A 25,766-nucleotide genomic window follows, 5' to 3' on the forward strand; every position below is an offset into this window, starting at 1 on the left:
TCCCCTAAGAGAGAATGCTGGGTTTTAAATTTGCCACAGTCCTCTGTGAGGGTAGTCAGCGGACTGAAAATTTAGAAAAGTTGGATTTTATCTTAATCAAGAGAAATATATGCGGTGCAATAATGGAAATAATATGTTAGTGTGGATATAATCGGGATCTGGATTTCTTGCTTGACCTGTAACGGATCTGACTTTGATGACTCCTTAGCAGAAGACACGCATATTAGGTGATATGCCCACCATTTGGTGAATCCTTTGGAGACTCATGTTCAGAGCTGGTTGAATTGCATTAAGGTCAGACTATGTGTGAAGGAGACCGCTCCCGATCCTTGCTTGCTTGGGGCAACACAGGGGAAAGCGTTCAGCTCACTGAACTACAGATGTCCTCAGGTCCTCAAGTGGGAATCCACAGGGCTTTCCCTCTGGGGGAGTGGTTTTTTCTTTTCTTTTTTCAATGTGTATTTATTTTTGAGAGACAGAGAACAAGCAGGGAAGGGGCAGAGAGGGAACGAGAGAGAGAGAGAGAGAGAGAGAGAGAGAGAAATCCCAAGCAGGCTCCACGCCGCCATCCCAGAGCCCGATGTGGGGCTCGAACTCACGAACCGGGAAAGCGTGACCTGGGCCCAAACCAAGAGTTGGACGCTTAACCGATTGAGCCACCCAGGCACCTCTGAAAGAGGGGTGTCTAAAGATCACCCAAGGTTTTTATTTTTATTTTTCCAATTACTAGGCCCTACAATTCACAATTTCCCCAATATTTCCTCCTCCTGGAAAAGTACTGTTAAAATTTCAAGAGGTGGCTTCACTCACCGACACCCGTAGTCAGTTACCTCTTCAGCAGTCGATACGGGGTCACCACCCACACAGAGGCTGAGGGGAGGCAGCGACTGGCACCCTGGCCTTTCTGTAAGCAGCTAGACCCTCCTGGGACGATAGCCCTTGCGCCCTCGGTGAGCCCACTGCCGTGAGGCCTGCGGTGAGTCTTGGCTACACAGAACCACGCTGCCGCGGCCGGGCAGCTGCACTCGCCGGCGGTTTCTTTCCTGTTTCTGTCTCGGTTCCACTTGTTGGGCTAAAGAAAGTAAGGTAGCAGATGCCGCTTTCGGCAATCAACAGACTTATTTATTAGGTCAAGACCACGGGCGACACCCATGCTGGAAACTGGAAGAACACAACGGAAGTAGAAGGGGCGAGCCCAGATACACCTGCGGTCCGTTGGCGTGACAAGCCCCGAGTATACGGGAAAGCGCAAACACGAGCAGGTGCGGTCAGTCTAGCTGTGTCGAGCGCGATGACACAGCCTCCGGGGACCCCGGGGAGAACGGCACGCAGGAAAGCTGGGCGGGGAGAGTGACCGGTGGCGGGGCGTGGGCATGAGCTGCTTGGGGAGCGGATGGAAGGGGGGGTTTGAGGGGGCTAAACCGGATGTTGGGATGAGGGCTGAGGGGCCCCGAGGCCGACACCGGCTGCTAAAGAGGGGACATCACCGACCAGGGTTTCTAGAAAGGCTCTGAGATGGAGAGATTCTAAGTCAAAAGGAGGAAGAGAGCTGGAAAGTTGTGGGGCCCAGCAAGTGAGGCTGGAATGACTCCAGGTGAGGGGGAAACAGGAGGCCGCAGAGAGGAAAGCCGGCTCCGCGTCGTGGCGACGCACACAGCTCGGGTTTGGTCTCCCGTTTTCTCCCGGGGTCAGATCTTCTGTCCGGGCCCCAGGCCTGCTCCCTTCATCCCTTCTCCACGCCCCCACACCATATTTTTCAGATCCCACGGGAGTAGGGCCAGTCCCCTTTACTCTGTAGGACATGTCTTGGAAAATCTGAGAGACAGGCCGTAAAACTCTAGGAGCAGGCCAGGTATTCGTCATTGGCCTAGGTTCCCCTCCCTTTCCTCCACTGCGATGCCCCCCCAGGTTCCGTTATGGGACTTCAGCCTCGAATTTTCCCTTCCCAGAACCTTTTGGGTTTCCCGCTTGTGTAAAAGCTGTTCCTCTACTCATCCCTCTTCTGGACACTGAGGTGTTTCTGTCATAACCACATGCCAACCTAACCCCATCTCGATAGCCGAGCTGTCCCTCCCTATAGGATGTGGCCTGGGGGGAGGGGTAGGAGGACACTAGAAACAGCTTCAGAGTCACGCGCCTGCCCCGAGTACCAGTACAGAAACAGATTAGGAAGGCCCTACACCCCACGCTCTCTAACAGCAGCAACATAACCTTCCCAAGACCAACTGATCCCTACCCAACAGGAAGAAACAGGGGCTGGGTGAGGTCGGGGGCTGGCGACTCAGAGAGGACTGAGGGGAGGGCTTAGCATAAAGGAAAACGGTTTAGCTGGGAGATTTCTTAAGGTGCCCCTTGGCTGGGCTGGGTAGGGATTAGCTTAGAGTGGAGGGTATCCGTATCCCCAGAGGCAGAGTCCTCCCCCATAGGGGACAGCGGGATCTCCTTAGCAAAGTCCTTGGCATCGACAACTACTGTGACTCTCTCAGGCCCATCAGTGGGTGGGCAGATGGTCAAGGGCTTTTTACCACAAGACCACAGGCAGAAGAAAGGCCGAAGGGGACCAGAGAAGGAGGCATTGGAGAAAGTATAGATATGGGCTCCGTTGGCCATATTGTAGAAGGAGACGTCTCCTGATTCATAGTCCAGGAAAATCCCAACCCGGCGGGGAGGCCCTGCCAATGGGAGAGGGGTCCGCTGTGGGGTGAGGGCCCAGTACCCATTCCCATACAACTCCACAGCCCAGAACCCATTCTGAGGAGTCATGGGGTCAAACCCTTTCTTCACCACATTCTCCCTACACACCCCGACCGCCCAGTCGGCCCTGTCTCCCACCTCCACCTCCCAGAAATGTCGCCCTGACGTGAAGGTCTCACGACCCAACACACAAGGCCAGGAGTCAAATCTCTCTGGTTTCTCGGGCAGTTTCTGGCGTGAATCTTCCAGCCGGACAGATTTTGAATCCTCGTACAAAAAGAGGTGGGGATGGGCGGTGTCTGGATCCAGAGTCACGTCAACTAGAGACGGAGAGAGAGCTGGTCTGAGCATCAGTGAGCATTAGAGGTGACAAGACATAGTCTTTCTTCTCAAAAAAAAAAAAAAATTATATATATATACACATATATATATACATATGTATATGTGTATATATATACATATGTATATATATATGTGTATATATATATATATGTATGTATATATGTGTGTGTGTGTATATATATATATAGGGGCGCCTGGGTGGCTCAGTCGGTTGGACGGCTGACTACAGCTCAGGTCATGATCTCACAGTCTGTGAGTTCGAGCCTCACGTCGGGCTCTGTCCTGAGGGCTCAGAGCCCGGAGCCTGTTTCCGATTCTGTGTCTCCCTCTCTCTCTGCCCCTTTCCTGCTTGCTCTCTGTCTCTCTCTGTCTCTCAAAAATAATAAACAATAAAAAAATTAAAAATATCTATCTATCTATCTATCTATCTATCTAGACTGTTCTAGACTTTGGTAGGTCTCCTCGGGAGGAGAGGTGCTTGGCCTATTCTGCTGTCTCTATTTTCCTCTTCCGTCAAAAGCCACAAGGTGATGTGTGAGTTGACTGTCCCCAGGGCCTCAGGGGCGCCTGTTACAGGGCTTGTCTTCGAAACATCTTCCAAGGGCCCTCTCTGTGCCTCGAGGAAAATGTGAGACCCGTTTACATCATCTTTCCCCTATCTATCTTCATCACGAAACTGTTAGTGTTTTTATGTCCAAGTATTATAGGACTTTGAATCCCTGGGTGATAGAGCCTCAGAGCCCTTGAGAAGCTCAGTCACTCACCTGCATGCAGGGTGGCCTTTTTCTGTTCTGCAATGAAAGAGAACGAGATGGTCATTGACGGGTTTCTAATAAGAGAGGGGACACGTTGTCGGTGAACTAACGACAAGAAGAGAGAACTTACTGAGCTCTTCCAGGAGTTTCTCTGGAAAACAAACAGAAATACCTTAATGACAAAGGAATAAATGGTTCATCTCTACCTGATTACTGAAGCTTTATCAATAAATGAGGAACAAGGATTATGGTTTATTTATTTATTTTATGTTTCTAAGAAATGTGCAGGAAGTTCCTACTGGCTTGGGATCAGATCTTTAATCTTTACTGGGAAACCGAGTTAGAAGTGAGGAGAGAGTCTGAGGGTGGGTAGTGAGTGCACATCAGGTCTAATATCTCAGTTTGCATTGGCTTTGACTCCTTCTGCACCCCAGACCTTCGTATTGGGGATCAGCGGCTTCAGGTGCCTTATAACGACCCCCCATCTTGACTTCCAGAATTCTAGACCCAAATATCTTCTGAAAGGACTTGGGTCCACCCCCACTCGTAAGCACTCCTGACAAGCGGCCTGTGACTCACCTTTAGAGCTGAATTCATCCTTTCTCTGTCGGGCTCTTTCCCTGTATAGTCTCCAAGTGCCAAATACGGACCCAATTGTAAGAAGTCCCAGGACCATCAAGATGACAGCCACTGCCACCATCCAGGGAGTCAGCCGTGGGAAGAAGGGAGCTGAAACGAAATCCCCAAGAAGGACATTTGTCGTGCGGCTCTGAGCAAGTCTGCCTCTGCTCCCGATCGCAAAGGGGGCTGCAAGAGAGGACGACCTAGACCTCCCCCGTTCCTCCCACGGCAAAAAGGAGTCCTTCCAGTGCTGCTCTAAGCTTTTCAGAAAAATTTTGATCTCAGGTAGGGGAGGGCAGTGAAAGAGAGGAAGGAGCAGGATGGGAGCCAAGGGGATGCAGGAAGTAAATAAGGAAGGGGACATGTCACCTCTGTGTGCCACAGAAAGGGACTCAATGACCAAAGAATAAGGAAAGGTCCTTGCCTGAGCCAGAGATGGTTGGGGTGGGGGGAAGGGTGATGAGAAGATCTGCTTTCCTGAGGGCCCTCGAAACCTAGACAGAGCTCTAGCATGGGAGGGGGGAGGCCAAGGGGCAAGGGTGGAAATGGGTTTTCCTGTTACTCAAGGAGAGAACGCTCTGGATTAGGAAGGCCCCCAAGGACAGATCTTCTGTATCTAAGATATATCTCCTAAAATGGAAAATCTGGGATTTCAATGAGATCCAGGGAGGGTTGATGTGTTCAGAATCCCTATTCTTCTGATGACGTTGGTGGGGCTCCCTCACGTCGGGGATCAGGAGCTTAGGTGGGGAGAAAGTAGACAACTGTGTCATGAGGGCATGGCTTGGGCAGGTGCCCTAGGTGACGTGGCCCTAAAACTGTCACACAGGAACCCAACGCTGATTTCACTGACCTGGTATGGAGATCTCTACTTCCTTCTCCTGGCCCAGAAGGAGGTTCTGGAAATGGCAGGATATATTCTTCATGGAGGTGTCCCTGATGATCACGGAAGCCGCCACAGTGAACAGGCCTTCTTCATCAGGATTCCTAGACTCTGATGTGGATGGAAACCACTCTCCCTCGGAAGTCCTCCACTGCACCTGGGGCTCTGGGTACCATCCTACGGAGGTACACTCCAGCCGGATCTCTCCACTTTCTTGAACTTCCATATGGATTTGAGGATCAGAGCCCAGAGCTACGGAGAGAGAAGCTGGCCTCACTCCTTTAGTGGACACCCTTCTGGGAACCTTATAACCACAGGGTTACACAGTCTGAGAAAGAAAGGCACACGGAGACTAGGAATGAGAGGGATTCATGTTCTGTTTCATGACACGAGGAAACCACGAGGAAACTGAGGCGTCAGTAAAAGGAACCTTATCAGAGAGGGATGCCATATTGGGATTTAGTGTTTGAAATGTAAGCAGGAGTGTGATGGACAGACATAGGAACATAGTCAGCAGGAACAGCAAGACCAATGGCTTAGAGGCAGGTTAGGGAGCTCCAGAGATGGGAGAGGGCTTTGTGGTTGGATGTGAGAAGACTTTGAGGAGGAGAACCAGGAGTGGGTATTTAACAGAGAAGATGTGAACAGAGAAGAAGTGTCCCTGAGGAGAAGGGGGATTGGAGGTTCCCTGCATTAAGATCGTAGCTGACAATTTAAGTTTCCCTTCCGTGTGATACTGATTCAGGAATTTTCTTAAATGGTTTCAACCTCCTTGCCCCAGTGTCCTAACATATATCAACATAAAGCTGTTCTTACCCTTTCTGTTTTCAGCCTAATTATATTCTTACAATTCTGCAGAGTGTAGAAAAACACCAAGCTGCAGAGGAGAGTCCTTAAACACCTGTCCACAGCTCTTAGTTTAAATCCACGTTTCGATTTGTGTGTATATGTGAAAATGCGTATTCTTTTCATGAAAAGGGCTGCCTGCCACCTTGAGGAGATTCTCAAAGATGTCTATCACTTTAAAAGAGTAACAGTAACAGTTTCATGTATACGCTGTCTCACTTTATTTCATTCTTGCCAAATCTTGTTTGACAGATGCATTGCCCAGTTTTATAGCAGGAAATAAGGCTCAGAAAGAGATTAGTTTGATGGCATTCCAAGTAAGCGGGAAAGTCAGACCTCAACGCATACTTTCCTCCTGAATGCTTGCCATTCTCCTTAGTTTGAAATTTGGCTTGAAGCAGAGAAGGGAAACAAAACCCAAAAACTTTTCTAGGTGGATCGACAATGTTAGCGAGCAGCCACCTCTAGGATCCTGGGAAGCCCGTCCCTAGGCACGAATCCACGCGGCAGCCTCAGGTTGCAACGGAAACGCGCGGCACAGCGTCCCTCACCGGAGTGGTGACAAGCAGACACAACCTGAATGTTGGGGCCTGGGGCTGGATCGAGCATATTCCGGCGCGCTAACTAGAGAGGATGTGGTGTAGCCTCGCAATCACAACATGGGGCCATCTCTCCAACGCCTTCCCGCTGACCTCCCACCCTCGGCCCGCCAGCCTTTTCCGCCCTAGAAGGGATTTCTCGGGACGACGAACGCGGTGGCTTCCAAAGCAAGGGAGCCGCGGGAAAACGGACGGCGCCCGGAAGTCACCGGAGAGGGTCGAACCCGCGCACTCACCGGCCACCTTCAGGTGCACGCTGGCCTCCCCGTAGCGTCCGTCCTGCCGGAAGAGGCACCGGTACTCGCCGTCGTCCGAGGCCCGGACCCGGTGTATGCGCACGGCGACGCGCCCGGCCGCGATGTCGCCGTCCAGCAGCGTGGCCCTGCCGCGGTACTCGGCCGTCTGCTCGGCCTCCCGCTCGCGGCCGTCCCGGCGCACCAGCACCGCGGCCGCCACCTTCCCGCGGAACCACCGCAGCTCCATGCGCTCGGCGCTCACGCTCGGGGACAGGCGGCAGGGCAGCTCGGCGTCGTCCCCCAGCGCGGCCAGGACGGGCTCCGCGGGGCCGATCACGTCGAAGGGGGCTGCGCAAACCGGGCGTGCGGGGGGGGGGGGGGCCGAGGACTCACACGGACGGAGGGCCGTCTGCTCCACCCGGATCCCGGTCGAGGTCGGGGCGGGGAACCCCAGGGGGCCAGAGACGGAGCGCGCGGGGGGGGGGGGGGGGGGGGGGGGACCTACCCGAATCGGGCCTGGACAGCTGGAAGAAAGTGAGGACGAGCAGGCACGCGGGGAGGCAGCAGTTTGGAAAAACTGCCATGTCCAACCTTCCTGGGGCAGCAGGTCACCGGGTGTCCTGCGGGCGTCAGAACTTGCGCCTGGGAGATGCAGGCCGGGCGATGGATCTTTCGACGCCCTTCTCCGGCCTCCTCCCCACCGCTCTTTCCACGCGGATCCGCCCGCTCGCCCCCTCCCACCGCAGACTCCCGGTGCCAGCGCACACCGCCCCGTGTGGCCGAGCAGGTGCACAGCCGAATAGGCCCTAAACCCCTAAAAGAATCCTAGGAGAAGGGAATTGGGAGGCATGGTACCCATTAATGGGTTGCGTACCAATGTACCGCTGCTCTAAAAAGCCCTCCCCCCCATACAGTAATTTGGTATTTGTTTCAGGAATGATAATAAAGATGAAGCGATGGAGGCAGAGATGGAAACCAGGGGACTGAACCGGAGGAGAGAAGAGGAAAGTCGGGGAAAGGGAGGGGAGCTGGAGAGTAAAGGGCAGGGGGTAGAGGGCCCAGGACCCGGGAAAGAGCCAGAGGGAGAGAAAGTGCTCTCGTGGGGGGGGGGGGGAACCAGAGCGGGCACAGCACTGACCTCTGATCTTGGAGGAAGAGGCACCCAGGAGCCTGGTTAGCAAGTGACCAAGCTGGCTGTGGCCCCAGGAGCCAAAGTTAAAGGCGGGGAAGAAGGAAGCGGGAAGTGATCTCAGGAAAGCCTGCCCCCAGCTCCCAGGCCTTGGCTCTGGGGGGTGGGGTGGGGAGGGGAAGTTTTCCAGAGAGACGAAGGGTCCGTGTCTTTGCAGTCTTCAGCTCAAAGACCAGGATACAGAAGGATGGGCTGGACTAAATAAAAGGGGATAGGGCAAAAAGGGAGGGTCAAGACAACACTAAAATGAAATGGAAGGCGTTGGGCTGGTGAATTTTCCCCCTCAAGCCTCACTTCTTTTATCCTGAAGTTGGGGAGGCACTGGGAGCATTAATGAGATTAAGCCTGTCAAGTGATGGTAAGGACTGAGAAGACGGGAAGTTGTTACTCTGTTGTTTATGTGGGTTGAAAGTTCAAGGGTAGACTGGGAATGCACGTGTGTGATTCAGTTTTCACCGCCTCAAAGTTGCCTTCCTGCAAGCAATTCGGCCTGCAATTCCTTATTTTGGGGTTAAACCTCTTATTGTCATGAAAAAAAAATTAAAAACATGGGAAAACATTTTTTTAGTTATTTTTTTTAAGATTTTATTTTTAAGTAATCTCTGTACCCAATGTGGGACTCAAACTTACAACCCCAAGATCAAGGCTCTCCTGCTCCACTGACTGAGCCAGCCAGGCACCTCTGGAAAACACTTTTACAAAGCAGAAATCACTCATAATGTCACCAACCAATGACAGCCTCTGTTCACATTGTGGCAGAATTGATGAAGCTTTTACATAATCAGAAACATTATTTATACTTACATAATATCATATTGTAGGTTCCTGTAATTCCCAAGATTGTGGGACATCTTAGTGGCTTTTTTTTTTTTAATCTACTATAACTAGTGTACTTTATAAATACATAAATCTTTGTCCACATCTTTGATACTTCCTGACAAACTTTCTGATAAATTCCCAGAAAGATAGTCATCGGGTCTAGGAGTTGAATTCTGAGCATATTGCCAAAGTTAAACCTATCACACTGTTAATGGGAATGAGCCTCTCACCTAATTCCTGCCAACACTGAGAACAATTATTCCCTAGTCATCACTAATGGGATGGGTGAAATAGATCAAATTATTATTTTACTAGACATTTATAGGACAGCGAGGCTGATCACTTTTCATATTAACTATTTAATATACTCTGGAAGAGATTTTTCCAGGCAAATTGCCCCCCCCCCCAGACATTCTGATGCTGTTTCCTATTCTTCCATATGAATTTTTTATAAATTAAAGCTGTCAATCCTGTATTAATATTGGTGGCTCATATCCTTCACCACCCCAGTTTGTACTCTGCCTTTATTTCAGGTTATGATTAAGACCAACAAAAGAGGGGCACCTGGGTGGCTCGGTGGGTTGAGCCTCTGACTTCGGCTGAGGTCATGATCTCAGGGTTCATGAGCCAGACCCGACCCGCAGACCCGCATCGGGCTTGAAGCTGTGAGTGCGGAGCCCGCTTCCAATCCTTTGTCCCCGGCCTCTCCGCCCCTCCCCCACCTACAGGCTATCTCAAAAATAAACATTAAAAAAGAAAAAAACGACCAACAAAAAATAATTGCTCCGGTTGACTTACAAGACTGCTAGAATGGCTTTTACCAAATGGAAATCTGATCATGTCGCTTCTTGCTTCAAAATCCCTACATGTCTCCTTAGTGGCCCCAGCACCAAATTCAGACACTTAATCTGGTCAAGAAAATGTAGGATCTAGTTGTCTCCCTGATTCCTTCCTCTCGGCCTCTTCTCCCTCCCCTCCGATGGCCTATCCACCTCTCGAAGAATTTGGAAGATGGGGTAACCTCAGCCCACAGCACCTTTCCAGGCCTCCAGGTTCCGGTGCTGTCTCCCCGCTTCCTACAGCATCTGCAGGACAAAGTCCTGCTCCTCCCTCAGAAGCTCATTTAAGGGCAACTTCTTCCAGAAGCAAGCAGGTGCACCCTCTCTTCTAGAGCTGCTCCTTTGTTCCCTGGGCCGGACCTCACTGTGGTCCCAGCCGAGCACCCTAACCAGAGGGGCTTCAGGAAGGAGCTCCCAGCGCTGCCCAACTCAAGTGAGAAAGTCTTGGGTCTTACCCATAAGTTTGGGGTAAATCACATCATTTTACTTCATTATATACGAGATTTGTTTAAATATGACTCTGGATAACCTAGGCCCCCTCCAAGCAAAACCGAGTCTCCAGGACATGGGCCTGGTTTATCCTGTGACACAGAAAACTTCCTGGTCGTCTCTGCTGGCACACAGCTGACCTGAGTCCTACTTTGACAGGCACGTGTGTTTAGTTTTGTCTTTTGTTTCCAAGTCTACCTTCCTCTCCTAAACTGAGCTCCCCTTCAAGTTCTTACTCTCTGACTTCTCATCAGCACAAAAGCCAACATAGAATCTGCAGCTGAAATCAAACTAACTGGCCATTGGCCTTCCTTGTTTGAAATGCTCCTGTCTCATTCTCAACTCCCCTTTGTGTTTAACTTCTGAAAAATGTCATCTATAATGGGTTTCCTCTCCTCAACACGCTATGACTAGACTCCTGACCCCTGCTCTACGTTGTCAAAAAAATCTCACAGGGAATTTTGGGAGGGAAAGAAAAAAAGAAGAGCTTTTTCCTGCACCCAAGGGAGCTACACGGAACAAGGAAGGGGCCAGGGAGATAGAAAGCAATGGTATCTAGAACTCAAGCTATGTGGCAGCCCCAGTTTTGACCGGGTAACATCTGAGTCACTTCTACATAAAGGAGCACCTTGGGTCATCCCAGGCAAGATGTCTGAGTCAAGGCTCACTCTGGGAACAGAGATGCTAGGCGCCCCTGTCTCTCCAGGCTCGCGTTGTTTGTGAGATGCCTGAACCATGCGGGGCTGCTATGGGGAAGGTCCTGCCACGCCCAGGGCCACTGGAGACCCGAAACAGACTTTTCCCTCTGAGATGCGAAGATCGTTTGGGCCGAGGCATGTGACCCGCTCCCTATGGAGTGAATCTCATGGCCAAAGGTCAGGACTTATCTCTTCGGCCCTTTCCCACCACTGCTCAGATTTCCCAGTGTCCTAGACTAGTCAGAGCCAGGGATTACTCTCATCCTCGTTCTACGTGACCTTCACCAGCACTTGACTGAGGCAACCACTTGCCCCTTCTGTCTCTCTTTTAAGTTTATTTATTTATTGTCTTAAGTAAGCTCTACATCCAGCATGGAACTCAAACTCCCAGCCCCGGGATTAAGAGTCGCATGCTCTTCCCACTGAGCCAGCCAGGTGTCCTGCTTCTCTTTCTAAAACTAGTTTATTTTTCATTTTTTAGAGGAGCAAGTGAGCGGGCGAGAGGGGCAGGGAGAGAATCTCGAGCAGGCCCCATGCTCAGCACGCAGCCCGGCGAGAGGCTTGAGCCCATGACCCCGGGATCATGACCTGGGAGTCAGAGTAAAGCAGGTTTCCCTCAACAACGTGGACGGGCATCACCCAATCCATTGAGGGCTGAGTCGAACAAAGACGGAGGAAGCGTGTTTGCTCTCTGCTTGAGCTGGGATGTCCAGCTGTCCCTTCCCTCAGACGCTGGCTCCCTGGTGCTCAGACCTCGGGGTTTGGAGCACTCTTCCAGGGGCTCCAGCTTGTGGGGGGCAGAGCCTGGGGCTTCTCTGCCTCCACAGTCACATGAACTGGTCCCTCGTAACACATCTTCTTCTAGATGTCTGTATCTACCCTGTTGGGTCTGCTTCTCTGGAGAACCCTGATACAGTTCTTTTACATCACCACTACAGATAGGTCACTTCTCTTCACTCTTTCCAACTCCATGGTTATGTAGCCGTAATCTTATGGAAGGGCCAACACAGTTAGAAGCAAAGAGTCCCAGAGAAATGAAGATCCGCTGATGTGCGTACCATTGCGCTCTTTGCGTTCTGCAGTAACAGGGAGGTTTTATGGTTTTATAAGAGATGCAAAGCCTTATTGATGGAACCATGTGGGAGAACCCCAGAATTCTCCAAGCTCTTGTAGGAATTTCTTTGGAAAATAAATAGAACTAAAGCAATTGAGATTTGAGTTAAGACGTGGGAAGGAGGAGGGAATGTGCTTGAGAATCACACAGTGGAGTGACTGTTCCCTTCTGTGAATACTTGATTACCGAAAAACTATCAATACGTCGCAAACAAGGAATGCTTTTTGTTGCAGTTTATGTTCTTAGAAATCTGCAGGAAGTTCCTTTTGGCTTCACTTGCTAAGAGAGGTTGCTGTATCTAGGGAACTTAAGTGAAAAGTCTGCAGCCAAGTTTGGGATGGATGGGTAGGAGGGCTGGGAGACCGATGGGGGCTCTGCCCTGTCCGTGGCCACGCTGGAGCCCAGCAGCCGAGGCGGACCTGTGGCCACACCCAGTTAAATTTGATGGTACCTGTTACCGCAGCACAGATCTCACATACTGTGGGGAGGCCGGGAGCTGGGGTGTCTCAGTGAGAGGGGTGGGAGGGATTTATAGGATTTCAGTTTGTGGTGGGGGTTTGGGAGAGGGTCAAAGAGGGAAGGGTTGCTCTGGATGAATGCCGCTGGAAATCGGGGGACTGGTGGCAGGACTGAATATTCTGATGTTTATTAGGACATGGAGGAACAGAGTGGGCTGAAATTGTAATGGGTAAAGAAGCGGTTAGCTGAGACGGGGACGTGTGGTCGTTCTTGTGGTTTGCCTGTGGTGTTGCATTTGTGTCTGCATGCCGAACATGATTACACAGGGGGCTTGTCTCACTCCGTCACAATCCCGGAGTGGTCTTGTCCGTTCTGGGAAGCAGCTGTCGTACCTGATTTTGCTTTCTCAGAGCCCACATTCTCCTTCAGATCTAACGGTATTTGGGGTTTTATTTATTTATGTATTATTTAATGTATTTGGGGTTTTATAACCTTTAGAATCCCTTCCAATGTTACATATGTATGTATTTTGAGAGAGAGAGAGAGAGAGCCAGCAGAGGAGAGGCAGACAGAGAGGGAGACAGAATCCCAAGCAGGCTCTGTGCACAGAGCCCAAGGCAGGGCGCAAACTCACGAACCACAAGACCATGACCTGAGCCGAAATCAACAGCCCGACATTTAACCTTAACCGACCGAGCCACCCAGGCACCCCCCTCCCTCCCAATTAAAAGAAAGTTTCTTGGGGCGCCTGGGTGGCGCAGTCGGTTAAGCGTCCGACTTCAGCCAGGTCACGATCTCGCGGTCCGTGAGTTCAAGCCCCGCATCAGGCTCTGGGCTGATGGCTCAGAGCCTGGAGCCTGTTTCCGATTCTGTGTCTCCCTCTCTTTCTGCCCCTCCCCCGTTCATGCTCTGTCTCTCTCTGTCCCCCCCCCCAAAAAAAAAGTTTCTTTATCTATTTAAGTAACTGCTACACCGAATGTGGGGCTCAAACTCACAACCCCAAGAACAAGAGTCACCTGCTGCTCTAGCTGAGCTCCCCAGGGACCCTGAATCCCTTCCAATTTTGAAAAGCCTAGAATCATAGTTCTAGACTCTAGACGGGGATTACTTTTGACTAGAAGTCATCTTAAAAGGTTATGGAATTCAAGCATGTCTAAGGTTTAAATGCCCACAAGGCACAAACACCCTGCTGAGCTGCCTCATCTGGTGAACTATACAGGAATCAACCTCAGCCTCCCCCTCTGGGTGCCTCCCACGCCATTTCATTTCCAAAATAATATTCCCCAAATGAGAAGTCTCAGGCATGTGATGACCACTGAGCAGAGAATCAGTTTTAGACGTAAGGGAGGAAAAAAAAAAAGGCCCTAGACATTTTAATGATGAAAACTAGAATAGGCCACCCAAAATACACTGTTTTGTCACAGAAATTATTTTGAGCTGAAGGCAATTCTAGAAGGGGCCAACAAAGATTTCAGTAGAATTTTAGTCCTGAACACTGTGGGGAAAATGCATTTTCTTCAGAATTATCCATTATGTGCATTTAAATTCTGCCAGGAAAAAAAAAAAAAACAAACTATTTTGTTTTAAACTACTTTTTTTAACATTTATTTATTTTTGAGACAGAGAGAGACAGAGCATGAACGGGGGAGGGTCAGAGAGAGAGGGAAACACAGAATCCGAAACAGGCTCCAGGCTCTGAGCTGTCAGCACAGAGCCCGATGCGGGGCTCGAACTCACGAACTGTGAGATCATGACCTGAGCTGAAGTCGGACGCCCAACCGACTGAGCCACCCAGGCGCCCCTTAAACTACTTTTTGTATTTAGTAGCTTTTTGTATAAATTAAACAAAAGGTTTTTGAGTCAGGGGAAAAAAAAAAAGGCAGCCAACACAGGAAAAGTTCTTTACTTTCCCCCTGTTTTGCCTAAAGGCAAGATATAAATTATTTTACTGGAGACTGGCATTTACCAGCCCAGAGAGGAACCAGGAGAATCTCCAAAGCAACCATTCTCCATTACTTTTCTCCCTTATTAGTACCTTCCCAGCTTGTTGGCCTTGGGGCCTAAAATTGTTTTCCTTTGTCCTATCACCTCTGCAAATGTACTCTCCTTTATTGAAGATGGAAAATAAGTTGGGATTTTGTTACCATCGTGAGTTTGTTTTCATTTAGGTTTCCCTTGTGATGTGCACTGTGTGAGTGAACTGTTTTTCTCTTGTTAGTGTTTTCGTTAAGAGTCCTAGCCAAAAACCTAAGATGGGAAGAGGTAAAGTTTTGCCTCCCCTACAATGATATAGAGACAAAGGGCAGGTATCACTCTGGCAATATTGATGATCTTAATTAAATAAGTTACCTAGGAAATAGTGCAAGGACACTCACACCCTCCTCCGTCCCGCTGAAAGCAGGTAGCAAATCTCCCATATGAAAAACACCCTCCCTAACAAGTAAACAAGTAAAAAGACATCCACATCACCAGGGACCGGGACTTGAGAAAGCCAAGAAAGAGGAACCGGCGGGACTGTTCTGGACCCCAGGGTTCTCCAGCTCTCCGCAAAAACAGAAATTGACACGACGCCAAGAAAAGGTTCAGGCAGCGTTTATTGGGGGCCTATGCTCCAGACCAGAGAGACGGCGGCGGAACAAACGTCCCAGCCGGCTCCCGGCACAAAGGCCGGCAAAGCCCGCAAGGGGGCTGAAGCCGCGAAGGAGGGACATCTCAGCAGGTGGAGGTGGAGACAAAGGAGGTTGGGGCGCAGGCGCAGTGGACAGAACATGCTTCCGCAGCACGTGTCTTATTAGCATGTTAAGTATCCACCCACGGCCGGGATTATTGGTATTCTAACGACGAAAAAAGTAGGTGAGGGTCCGTGCTGGGGTCCATCTTGGCACAGGCTTGGTTTAGTTTGGTTTCTTCATTTGAGTTCTTTCTGGAAAACATCCTGCCCCCGCATCCCTAGGAGATATAATGCTCAAAAGCATGTAGCTCTCAGCCTTTTCTCCTAAGGTGACAAAAGCACAGAGCAAAGTGCATTGTGGTTAGGGCGGGGAGGGGGGGAGGTCCCAGACACAGCCCCTGGTCTACCTCACCCCTCCCCACCTCCACCGGAGAGATTTTACCCTCCTTATTCCTAAGGAGGAGGGGCCGAAGGTCTCATCTTCTGAAACTGCTTCTTGCTGAGCGGGGCGTCGTCCCTGTCCTACCAGGAGGAGTAAAACTCTCCCGCTGACTGCTCTAACGACCTGTAAGGACCTTGGTCCTCTTGGGGCTGGATAGGTGGGGCCCTTGTGCCACTATCTGTTTGACAAGAAACTGCTGTCCTCTAGAAGACTCAAACTTAACCAAAAGATTAAGGAGGCAGGGTCTGAATAGTAACAGAAGAATTTTTTTGCCACAAGAGGGCCCAGGAAAGAACGGAATCAGGCAATGTTAGGCATACAACCTCTGAGTCCTATATAGTTTGGGCATTGGGGCTCTTGAACCCATGCAACGATCTGGCTTGTCTGTAAATCTCCTGGGTATTTAGTTCGACCTCCCCAGAGGCGTTGATGTACGTGCAGCACGTGTCGTTGACTACCGCACAGACACCCCCTTGTGTGGCCAGAAGATAATCTACAGCTAACCTATTGTCAAGGGAATCTAGGGACTCCTGGAGGCCCTCTGAGGTGTCGCCAGCGCTTGAGGCCAGGTTTTCGATGACCTGGGTAAGGCTTTTTAAGGTCGTCTCATGAGAGGCAATCCCCCCCCGGGGGGCAGCCGGTCCCGTGGCTTCTCCAGCTGCCGCCAAGATAAGCCCGAGTGCTCTCTTACGTCTGCCTTGAGAGGTGACGTTATATATAGTGGCGCCTAATCCTTCTGGGCCCAGTCGTCCCACAGTGCATTGTCCCCGGAAGTGGACATTATCTAAACACGCGTAGGCCACTGCCCGAAGAGGCCAGGAGAAGGAGGAATCGGGGCTCCCTTCATAGGGCAGTTTGTTTTGTGGCGGCCCACAGAGGAACAGATATCCAGGGGGGGCACAGGCCCGGCGGGCTGAAGAGGAATTAAACCAGCTTCGTAAAAGGGGACCCCACTTAGGTGTGCTCTTGCACCTGGGGGACAGGGGCCCTCCGTCCATCGGCCCCCCACCTAGCTCTGCGTCCTCCTCTATTCCCTCGTGGCTATCGAAGGCAGATGGGGTCTGATAGGTGAGCCTCCAGGAAGGGGTTGCTGTTCCTTTCCAGTGAGTACAGGAGAAGTTAGGTTGGTCGCCCGGGGGAAGCAGAGAGGAGTCCACACACCAGTGAGTCTGGTTGGGGACACACGAAGAGCTTGCAATGGAAAAGGACATGGGATAAATGGAGGACGAGCTGCCCGCACTGGTAAGGCAGGTGTTGGTCTCGCAGGGGCAACAGGGCCGCCCCTGTTCTTTACAGAGAAGTGGGCGCTTAACCTGGAGCCCAGTTTGGTTCCAAGTGTCTGTAAGGGTCACACACGTCATATCCTCGCGGTCCTTGAGTTCCGCCACCAGGAGTGGTGTGCTCCTAATGGGTCCGGAAGTCAAAGTGAGAGGCACATCCTCGTTTGTAGGCTCGAATTGGAGCTTAGGAACCCCATCCCGTGGGCCGGGATGGCAGATCCAACAGTTAGAGAGATTATTTCCCGAGGCCACGATGCTGGAGAAGTTGACAATTGAATTTTCTCCCCAAGTTTCCCTCCCTTTGTTATTTCCTTCCCAACTCATCCCCAGGAGAAGGGCCAAGAGAAGGGCCCACATTATGCAACCCATCACTGGTTCCGGTCTTCTAGACCCAGCAGGGGCAGAACAGGTGTTTGCCAGAGTGGAGTGCCCCGAAATGTACCCACAGAGAAGAAGAAGGAAAACAGATGCAATAAAAAGAAACGTCGGCAAACCAATCCACCAAGATAGAATCACTTATCTGACTCTGAGGCTCGCGTCTTGAACCAAGTATCTGGGGTCTCCCACAGGTTCACGTGAGGAAGATGGTTCCAGGCCTTCCAGGCGTTTCTGAGGAGGTCCAGGAGAAAAAGATTTTAGCCTGGAAAGATGTCCCCAGCTAGGGATTCCTTGCAGCTTAACTGCCACTGGAGTGACTAAAAATCACCTTGCCACTTGGGGAGCAACTGCTTTTTTTCTGGGGAGCCCTCCTTACAACTTGGAAGGAAGGCCTGACCCCCTGGATTAATTTGCAGAGGGGAGGGCTCTTCTAAATCACCTCTAGGGGTGCCGGCAGCCTATGATTAGCAGAAGCCCAACTGGCTCTTAGCACTCAGCCCAAACAAAGTGATCAAAGGCCCCAAGTTCTGGCTTATCTTCCCGCGTGGTGGAATACGGGCTGGAAGGAGGGTCTCCCATGTCATTTCACCGGAAGAAGGGTCGCTCCTGTCATTTCAAATGCTCTGAGTCTTAGGGGCGGTGGGAATCCTGAGTGGTGGGAGAGGAAGCAATTTGACCCAAGGCTCTTCAGTTTCTTGACAGAGTTTTTTGCTCGCATCTTTTTAAGGGTCTGATTCATCTTTTTTCTACCTTCCCTGAGGAATGGGGGTGCCAGGGAGCATGTCATTTATAACTTATTCCCAGGGCTGCTGAAAGGCTCTGGGTGACGTTAGCCATAAAAGAAGGCCCGTTACCACTTTGGAGAGACTTGGGAATTCCCTTTTAGGAGGGATTTACAGACCTCAGTCGCCTTCCCAGACCCGGGTGGGGAGGCTTATACCCATTCGGTAAAAATATCAACAAACACGAGGTAATGTCTGTAGCCTGCTTGTGATGGCATCTGGGTAGAATCCACTTGCCAGTCTTCCCCAGGAAACGCCCCCTGGTCTTGGACCGGCATGAGAAGTGGGGATAGACTGGACGGCTCGGTGGTTTATTTTGGGTGCAGAAGTCACAGGCAAGGGTAACTTGGTTTTACTGTCTAAGTCCCTGACCTAGAAAGACCTTTTGCACCAAGTCCCATTGGACATCTCTGCCATAATGGGTGGCATGCATCATGTCAATGTTTGAGCTTTTCTTGTCGGGCTTCCGGAATGAGAATTTTGTCCTCTCTCATACGCTACCAGCACTTTATTCTGTATATCCCTGTCTCTCTGTGTCCTCCCATGCCAGCAGGGAGCATTGAGGGTGGCCGGGGAACTCAGAGGAGCCAACTGTCAAGGTGGTAATTTGATCTGGTTTTTGTGCTCCATGGACTGTGAACAGCTGATCGGTCAGCCTTACTGTTCTTTTCTTTGCTTACAGAGGTCCCATCTTTCTGACAACTTTTACAATGGACCACAGCCACCTAAACGAGAAGCTGTGCTGCCCCTACAAGAGTGAAGATTGGGTCCTTACGTTGTATTGGTGAATTCTTGCTGCTGACATTTTCCTGTCTTTCTGGACGACCGCAAGGGCATGTAGTCCATGGAACCCATATTGTGAGTCAGTGTAGAGATTTCATCTTTTTCCTTCCCCCAACTGCAAGGTCCTAATTAGGGCTATCAGTTCAACCTTTTGGGTGGATGAAGTGTCGAGGTGAGCTCTAGCCTCAATGACCCTACTTAGGTTCACGATCACGTAGCCTGCCTTCCAGATGCCTCTCTCCACGAGTGTCCTGTCCATAAATGACACCATATCCAGATTGTCACGGGGTTTGTCTTGAAGGTCAGGTCTGCTAGAAGTCTGTTCTACTGTCTCCATACTGATGTTGGAGACCCTTAACCTCCAGGATGAAGCAGGGTGCAGTCCCGTGGACCTTTAAAATATCTGGGGAATCTGGCAAGAGGGCCTGATACTTAGTTAGCCTTCCTCCAGTCAGCCAGTGGTGCCCTCTAGTTTCTAACATGGTCTGAACCTGACAGGGAGTTGGGCTGACCCGGGGTAAGCTTACTGGCCTCGCTAAGAGAGATGTGGCCATCACTGCTGGGCCGTCCCCGTGCAACTGGGTCTAGTTATTTTGAAAAGTAGTCTCTGATCAGGGTCCAGCTTTTGAGTTAGGACCCCCAAAGCCTGCCTCTCATGGGTAGATGAGGTAAAATGTTTATCCAAATAGGGGAACTCCGGTGCAGGGGCTCCATCCAGCTCCATTTTCAAGGCTTTAAAAGCCCCCCAACACAGTCTATTGTAGGGGTTCCCTTTCTTCCCCCTTCAAGGCCTCATATAGGGGCTCTGCATCAGGGCTGTAACTGGGGAACCAGATACAAGAGAACTCTCTCGTGTCAAGAAAGCCATCGAGTTGCTTTCTAGTTGGCAGTATGGGCAGGCGCTGCTGGTCCTCTTGGGATCCGTGGCCAGGACATGGGTGCCTGGAGATAGGATGAAGCCCAGATATTGGCCCTGTTGTTGTGATATGTGAGCCTTTGATGGGGGAGACCCTATATCCTCTGTTAGCTAGAAAATATAAGGTTTTTGCAGTATCACAGTCCGAGGACTGCTTAGTCAAACTGGCTATTAACAAATCACCATGTTGTAAGAGGATCCCATCTCTCAATTTTAATTCTTGTAACTCTTTTGCCACTGTATTTCCAAATAGATTGGTGGGGGGTGTCTCTAAGGCCCCAGGGAAGCACCACCCAGGTGTGCTGGGTAGTGTCTTGAGTATCAGGGGTTTTCCATTCGAAGGCGAGTAAATAGTGACTCTCCTCATAAAGGGATGTGCAGAAAAAGGCACCCTTCAGGTCCAGGGTGGTAAAAAATTTAGCATCGCCTGGACCCTGGGTGAGTAGAGTATACGGGTTGGGTACTACCAGGTGTATGAGAACAGCTTTATTTATGGCCCTCAAATCCTGTACAAAGCAATATTCTCCACTGGGCTTCCTCACTGGGAGGACTGGGGTATTACATGGGGATTGACAAGGCTTGATCCATCCATACTTGAGAAATTTTGAAATTATCAGCTGGATTCCTCCTAAAGATTTACTTTTCACGGGGAACTATTTTTTTCTAGACACCCTGCACTAGGTTTTACCTTTCCCTGAACGGAGGAGACTTTTTTTTTTGTTTTTTGTTTTTTTTGCCTCCCCTGGGACATGAGTCTACTTGGTTGTTTGTCCTCAGGAGTATCTGCGGCTCAAGCCTGGGACCAGCCAGTAGTGCCCACGGATGAAATCCCAGTTTCTGGTCTATCTCCATTTTAATATCACCCTTTTCAAGGTAAAGAGTGGCTCCAGAATGGTTTCGTAGATCTCTCCCCAGCGGCAGGGCAGAGCATTCCGGGACCTGCAGACAGGAATGCGTAGAACAGTTGATCCGGCTTCACAGGCGAGGGGGAAGGTAAACGGTCTCACCTTTGGCCACATCTCTCCCAGTTACCACATGTCACACTTGGGGAAGGGCCCACAGGTTGGGTCGGGACAGAGCAGGCGGCTCCAGTATCTACACGGAATTTAGTTTTCCCACCTGCCACGTCAAGGGTGACCGAGGTTCCGCTAGTGCAATGGTAAGGGGTCAGGTGGGTGCTGGGGCGGGCAGCTCCTGGGGCCTCTTTGTGGTTGCACGGCCCCTCTTCCAAGAGACTGGCCGGGGGTGGGAGTCCGTGTGTGCCCTTCGCTCTCTGGGGCGGGCAGGCTCAGGTCCCCCCCGCCTTCCTGCCTGCATTATGCACACTTGTTCCGATGGTTCTGGCGACGGCCTTCTGGGCCTCCTGGGATCACCCTGAGCAGGGCAGCCAGAACCTGTGCCTGTTCTGCTACCCTTGTCTTCACTGGCCTCCTCTGCGCCGTCTCAGTTATTAAAAGCCTTGAAGGCCTCCTCCACCAAAGGTGACAGCAGGGACTGAGAACCTGCCTCTGACGTCAGTAGCTTCCCCCTAAGATCAGAGGCAGGCTGGACGATAAAGCACACAGTCAGCAAAGACCTCCCCGCGGCGACTCTGGGTCTCCATTTGGGCGTCTGCGGAAGGCGTCCATCAGTGGTTTAGAAAGACAGCTGGATTCTCATCCTTTTTGCCGAGTTATTTCCCTCCCTTTGTCATAATTAGCTGGTTTGGCTAGGCACTTCGTCATCCCTTCAGACAGGCAGGTAATAAAGTGCCTCTGCACCCTGGGGGTTGTGCCCTCCTGATCCTACTGTGGGTCCCGAGCAGGGACAGCATTTCATCCAGCCCCAAGCACTCCGTCCCCTGGATTGGCAGACCCTAAGACCCCAGGCTGTCAGCATAATCCCCAGCCTTCCTAAGGATCTGTCTTCCTCATCTAGGGTGCAACAGTAAGGCCTGGGATGACATCTCGTCAGGTGTTTGTTTGTTTGTTTGTTTTGGAAAAATGACCCCACTTTTCTTTACACAGAACCAGGTCTGTAAGCAAGACATGAAACTCTGGTAATCCCTTCCTCGGGTATGTCCTTTCCCTAAGGGGAAACAGATCCAGTTGGGGCCTATGGTGGGTGGGTGGGCGCTGTGGGTGCTAGTGGGACTTACTCCGGAGGAGGGAGGAGGATGCAGGGACAGGGAAGCTCCTGATGAATAAGGAGGTGGGGAGACCTTGGAGGAAGGAGGGGAAGTTGTTGGGGTCAAAGTCGCAGGGGTAGAGGGCGTTTGGGATGGGACTCCTGCAAAGGAGTACTAGGTCCCACTTGACTAGAACAGGGGATTGTCTAAAATGTCTGGTTTTGGGGTGCCTGAGTGGCTCAGCGGGTTAAGCGTCCGACTCTTGACTTCAACTCAGGACGTGATCTCATGGTTCGTGAGTTCGAGGCCCACACTGGGCTCTCTGCTGACTTTGCAGAGCCTGCTTAGGATTCTGTCTTCCTCACACTCTGCCCCTCCCCTGCTTGCTGTCTCTCTCAAATAAATAAATAAATATAAATTTAAATAGATAAGTAAATAAATAAAATGTCTGGTTTCAACCCAGCAGTGAGAGGGGTGCCGGTGGTAACGATCTGAGGCCACAGAGACTCTGCAAGGATTCCTTAGTTTGGGGTCTTGGTGTCTCTCCCTACTTCTGAGATCTTTTGCAAAACAAATCCAACTGCAAGATAGTATTAAAATTTAAATTTGAGCATACAAATTTAATGGTCCATTTTGGAGCCACTGTTCCTGGTTCTTGTTCGCCTAAGATATTGGGGCCAAACAGTGCCATGCAAAAAAAAAAAAATTTTTTTTTTGTTTTCCTTTTCTTCAAACCACCCAATTTAAACTGATCCCAAATATTTATTTATTTATTTTTAATGTTTACTTATTTTTGAGAGAGAGAAAGAGTGCAAGCGGAGGAGGGGCAGAGAGAGAGGGAGACACAGAATCTGAAACAGGCTCCAGGCTCCGAGCTGCCAGCACAGAGCCCGACGCGGGGCTCGAACTCACGGACCGCGAGATCGTGACCTGAGCCGAAGTCGGATGCCCAACCGACGAAGCCACCCAGGCGCCCCTGATCCCAATTATTTAAAAAAATCCTAGAAGGGAGTCCTTTGTCCCATTTAAGGTGTTGCACATGTTGGGAAGTTGGATGGGCCTGGTGACTTATAAAAAAAGAAAAAAGGTGAAAGCTGACTAGCAGATAGAGTCACACTGTGTGATTCTGTGTGATGCTGTGTGAAGCCTGGGTGATTCTGGGTGAATGGACCTCTCCTTGTCCCGGTTGGCCCATCGGTAGAAGCAGGCCAGTACAACCAGAGAAGCTTGATTTCTTAAACCAGGCGGCTCCCCGGTACACAAAAAGATTAACCCTGAGGCCCCCCGAATCCGGACCAAGGTCTGGATTTCTTCAACCTGACACTGGAACGAAGTCTGACTCACCAGGAATTCTCCTTCCCTCTTAATAAGATAAAAAGGTACCAGATGATTCACAAGACAAACAAGAAGGAGAAAGACAAGATGGTCAGGGTCAAGCCAAGACCGACTTAGGAAGTTAACACTTACACAAAGACAACACAGAGTGAGTTCTCAGGGCCACAGCCCCATTCCGAGAGACAACAGGTAAAGAACACAGATCTGACCCCAAAGAAAATCACAAGAGAGTCTGGAAGTAATTCCGGCTTTCAAACACACCCAGGAAACGGAGACCAGCCACAAGGAAAGCCAGCGGAGAGGATACCCAGGCCGGGCTCAACCCACCAGAGGCCCTCCAGTGAGCCTGCAGGGGACCACCACTGGGGGTTTAGAGTCAGGGGACAGGGGACACTCAGGCTGAACCCACCAGAGAGCTCCCAGTGACCCTGCAGGGGACCAACGCCGGGGAGGTCAGAGTCGGGGGACCGGGGACACCCGGCCCCGGAACGCTGGCCCAGACCAACCTTGCTCCGTCCGAGAAATGCAGACTACAATGACAGTGACAGAAGGAGACGGGCAAAACCCGCAGCCGCATGCGCGGCCTGAGACGAGGGGCAGAGTCCCGGCGGCGGGAGGCACGACTTACCGCCGCGGGGACGCGGGACTCCAGCTCCGAGCCGCTGGTGAGTCGCACGGCAGGGGGGGCTCCCTCCGCGGTCCGCAGGCTCCGGGTCCTCGGGCCGTCACCGGGGCTCCCTCTCTGGGTCCCTGCGTGGTCGCCAAAGTACGATCCCGACCCCGCGGCTCTTTGGCTCTCGGCGCAAACAGAAATCGACATGAGGCCGAGAGAGGCGTTTCCCGGGGCTTATCCTCCGGCACCAGCGCGGCGCCAGGCGCAGAAGTCCCCGCCGGCCCCCGGCACCGGCCCGCCGTTGGCAAAGCGGCTGAGGCGGGAAAGACGGAACGCCCGGGCTTGCGGGGCGGGGAGAAGCTGGCGCGCAGGCGCACTGGGCAGCACGCGCCGCCACCTGCCCCGCCTGTCTCATTAGCATGTTAGGTCTCCACCCCTGGCTGTATTTGCGTATTATAATGAGGAGAGAGCAGGTGATGGGCCGGCGCCGGGGTCCACCTGGGCGCGGGCCGGTGTAGTCCGGTTTCCGGTGCTGAGTTCTTTCTGGCAAACATCCTGCTTCCGCATTCCTGTGAGGTCTCCGGCCCTAGAACGTGTAGCTCAGCCCGCTCTTCTAGGGGGATAAGCCCAGAGCAGCAGCGAGCTCCGTGGTTAGGGCCGGGTGGGGGGAGGGGACCCAACACAGCCACTGTTCCATCTCGGACTAAGTTTAGCCGGCGAAGTTAGGAAGGGCCTCCTAGAGGAAGGGAGGGATTTTCAGAGACGGGAGGACGAGCCAAGAACCAGCTTGTTTGGGGGCCGCCTGCCCAGGGCCCCCGCATTACTTGATGAGGGAGCCAAAGGCAAGCTGACACCCGCAACACCTCACCACCCACCCTCCCCACCCCCACCCCCACCCCCACCCCCCAACCGCCAGGTGGGATCTCTGTGACATTCCTCAGGCACTGGGGCTGCCCAAGAACAAAGGAAAGGGGAATGCAAATGGTTAACCGGTAGAGATCACAGTCGTGCAGGACGTGAGTCTATATCAGTTTACAAACTGTCTTGGTAAAGGACAAGAAAAAGGCAATCTTATCAAGAGTCTAATCTTCAGAAACCTATATTTTCAGTTTCCCGGAGCCCCAACATGACCTTCCCCTCCCTAGCGATGTGGGGAATAAAGGCAAGAAGGAAATGGTAAATAACATTGAATTTCTGTGTAACCTGCGGCCCACTGACAAGTACTTGAGGCAAATACAGAGTATGACGTTTCTCCAGGAACCCCCTCCCCTCTTTTTTTTTTTTAAAGTTTTTTTTTTTTTTAACGTTTATTTATTATTTTTGGGACAGAGAGAGACAGAGCATGAACGGGGGAGGGGCAGCGAGAGAGAACCCCCTCCCCTCTTATTGTTAACGCCTTACTAGAGGGACAACAACCTTAGCTTGACCTTGGCCGGGGCTCTTGTATCTTAAGCGCCCCCTGTAGTATTTGAAAGTCCTTCTGGGGCTCCCTGCCTTTTACCTTGACCTCCCCCAAGTCCCTAGTATATGACCAGTCACTCCTCACGACCCCAGTGCCACTCTTCCTGCCCACGGATCCCGTCCCCGTGCCTTAATAAAATCACCTTTTTGCACCAAAGACGTGTCAAGAATTCTTTCTTAGCCATCAGCTCCAGACCGCCATCACTCCAAGACCCCATTAGTAGTAATAATAATAATAATAATAATATAATGTTTTTGCTCTCAATCTCTCAAAGTTTTCAAGATGGCATGACTTGTGATACTCCAACACTGAGTATAGCAGCAGATGTGAAGGTGCAGCCCATCTTTTAGGAGAAGCCAGACAGCCTTGCAGAAACCTTAAAGAATGCCACATTTCTCAATAACATTTATTTTG

The 25,766-nt window shown here is 51.2% G+C and overlaps 2 protein-coding genes across 3 annotated transcripts; both read right to left on the bottom strand.

Annotated features, from left to right (window-relative positions):
- Positions 1–1,105: 1,105 nt before the first annotated feature.
- On the bottom strand, positions 1,106–11,509 carry BTN1A1 (butyrophilin subfamily 1 member A1). 2 transcript variants are annotated; one of them, XM_040460356.1, is made up of 8 exons: positions 8,115–11,509; positions 7,482–7,618; positions 6,977–7,324; positions 5,266–5,547; positions 4,371–4,520; positions 3,922–3,942; positions 3,801–3,827; positions 1,106–3,014 (listed from the first exon to the last, which is right to left on the bottom strand). In XM_040460356.1, exons 2-8 carry the CDS (start codon positions 7,558–7,560, stop codon positions 2,341–2,343), a joined length of 1,581 nt encoding a protein of 526 aa, XP_040316290.1. In that variant the 5' UTR covers positions 7,561–7,618; positions 8,115–11,509; the 3' UTR covers positions 1,106–2,340. The 2 variants fall into 2 exon arrangements, with proteins under 2 accessions (XP_040316290.1, XP_040316291.1); XM_040460357.1 differs by lacking the exon at positions 3,922–3,942 and having other exon boundaries at positions 7,482–11,509.
- Positions 11,510–15,159: 3,650 nt separating this feature from the next.
- LOC121020352 (endogenous retrovirus group V member 2 Env polyprotein-like) lies at positions 15,160–24,237 on the bottom strand. Its single transcript, XM_040460358.1, has 2 exons — positions 23,906–24,237; positions 15,160–17,585 (listed from the first exon to the last, which is right to left on the bottom strand). Exon 2 carries the CDS (start codon positions 17,343–17,345, stop codon positions 16,029–16,031), a length of 1,317 nt encoding a protein of 438 aa, XP_040316292.1. The 5' UTR covers positions 17,346–17,585; positions 23,906–24,237; the 3' UTR covers positions 15,160–16,028.
- Between the last annotated feature and the right edge of the window lie 1,529 nt (positions 24,238–25,766).

The sequence above is a fragment of the Herpailurus yagouaroundi genome, unplaced genomic scaffold (assembly GCF_014898765.1).
Source record: "Herpailurus yagouaroundi ecotype Mexico unplaced genomic scaffold, PumYag 250, whole genome shotgun sequence".
Classification (NCBI taxonomy): domain Eukaryota; kingdom Metazoa; phylum Chordata; class Mammalia; order Carnivora; family Felidae; genus Herpailurus; species Herpailurus yagouaroundi.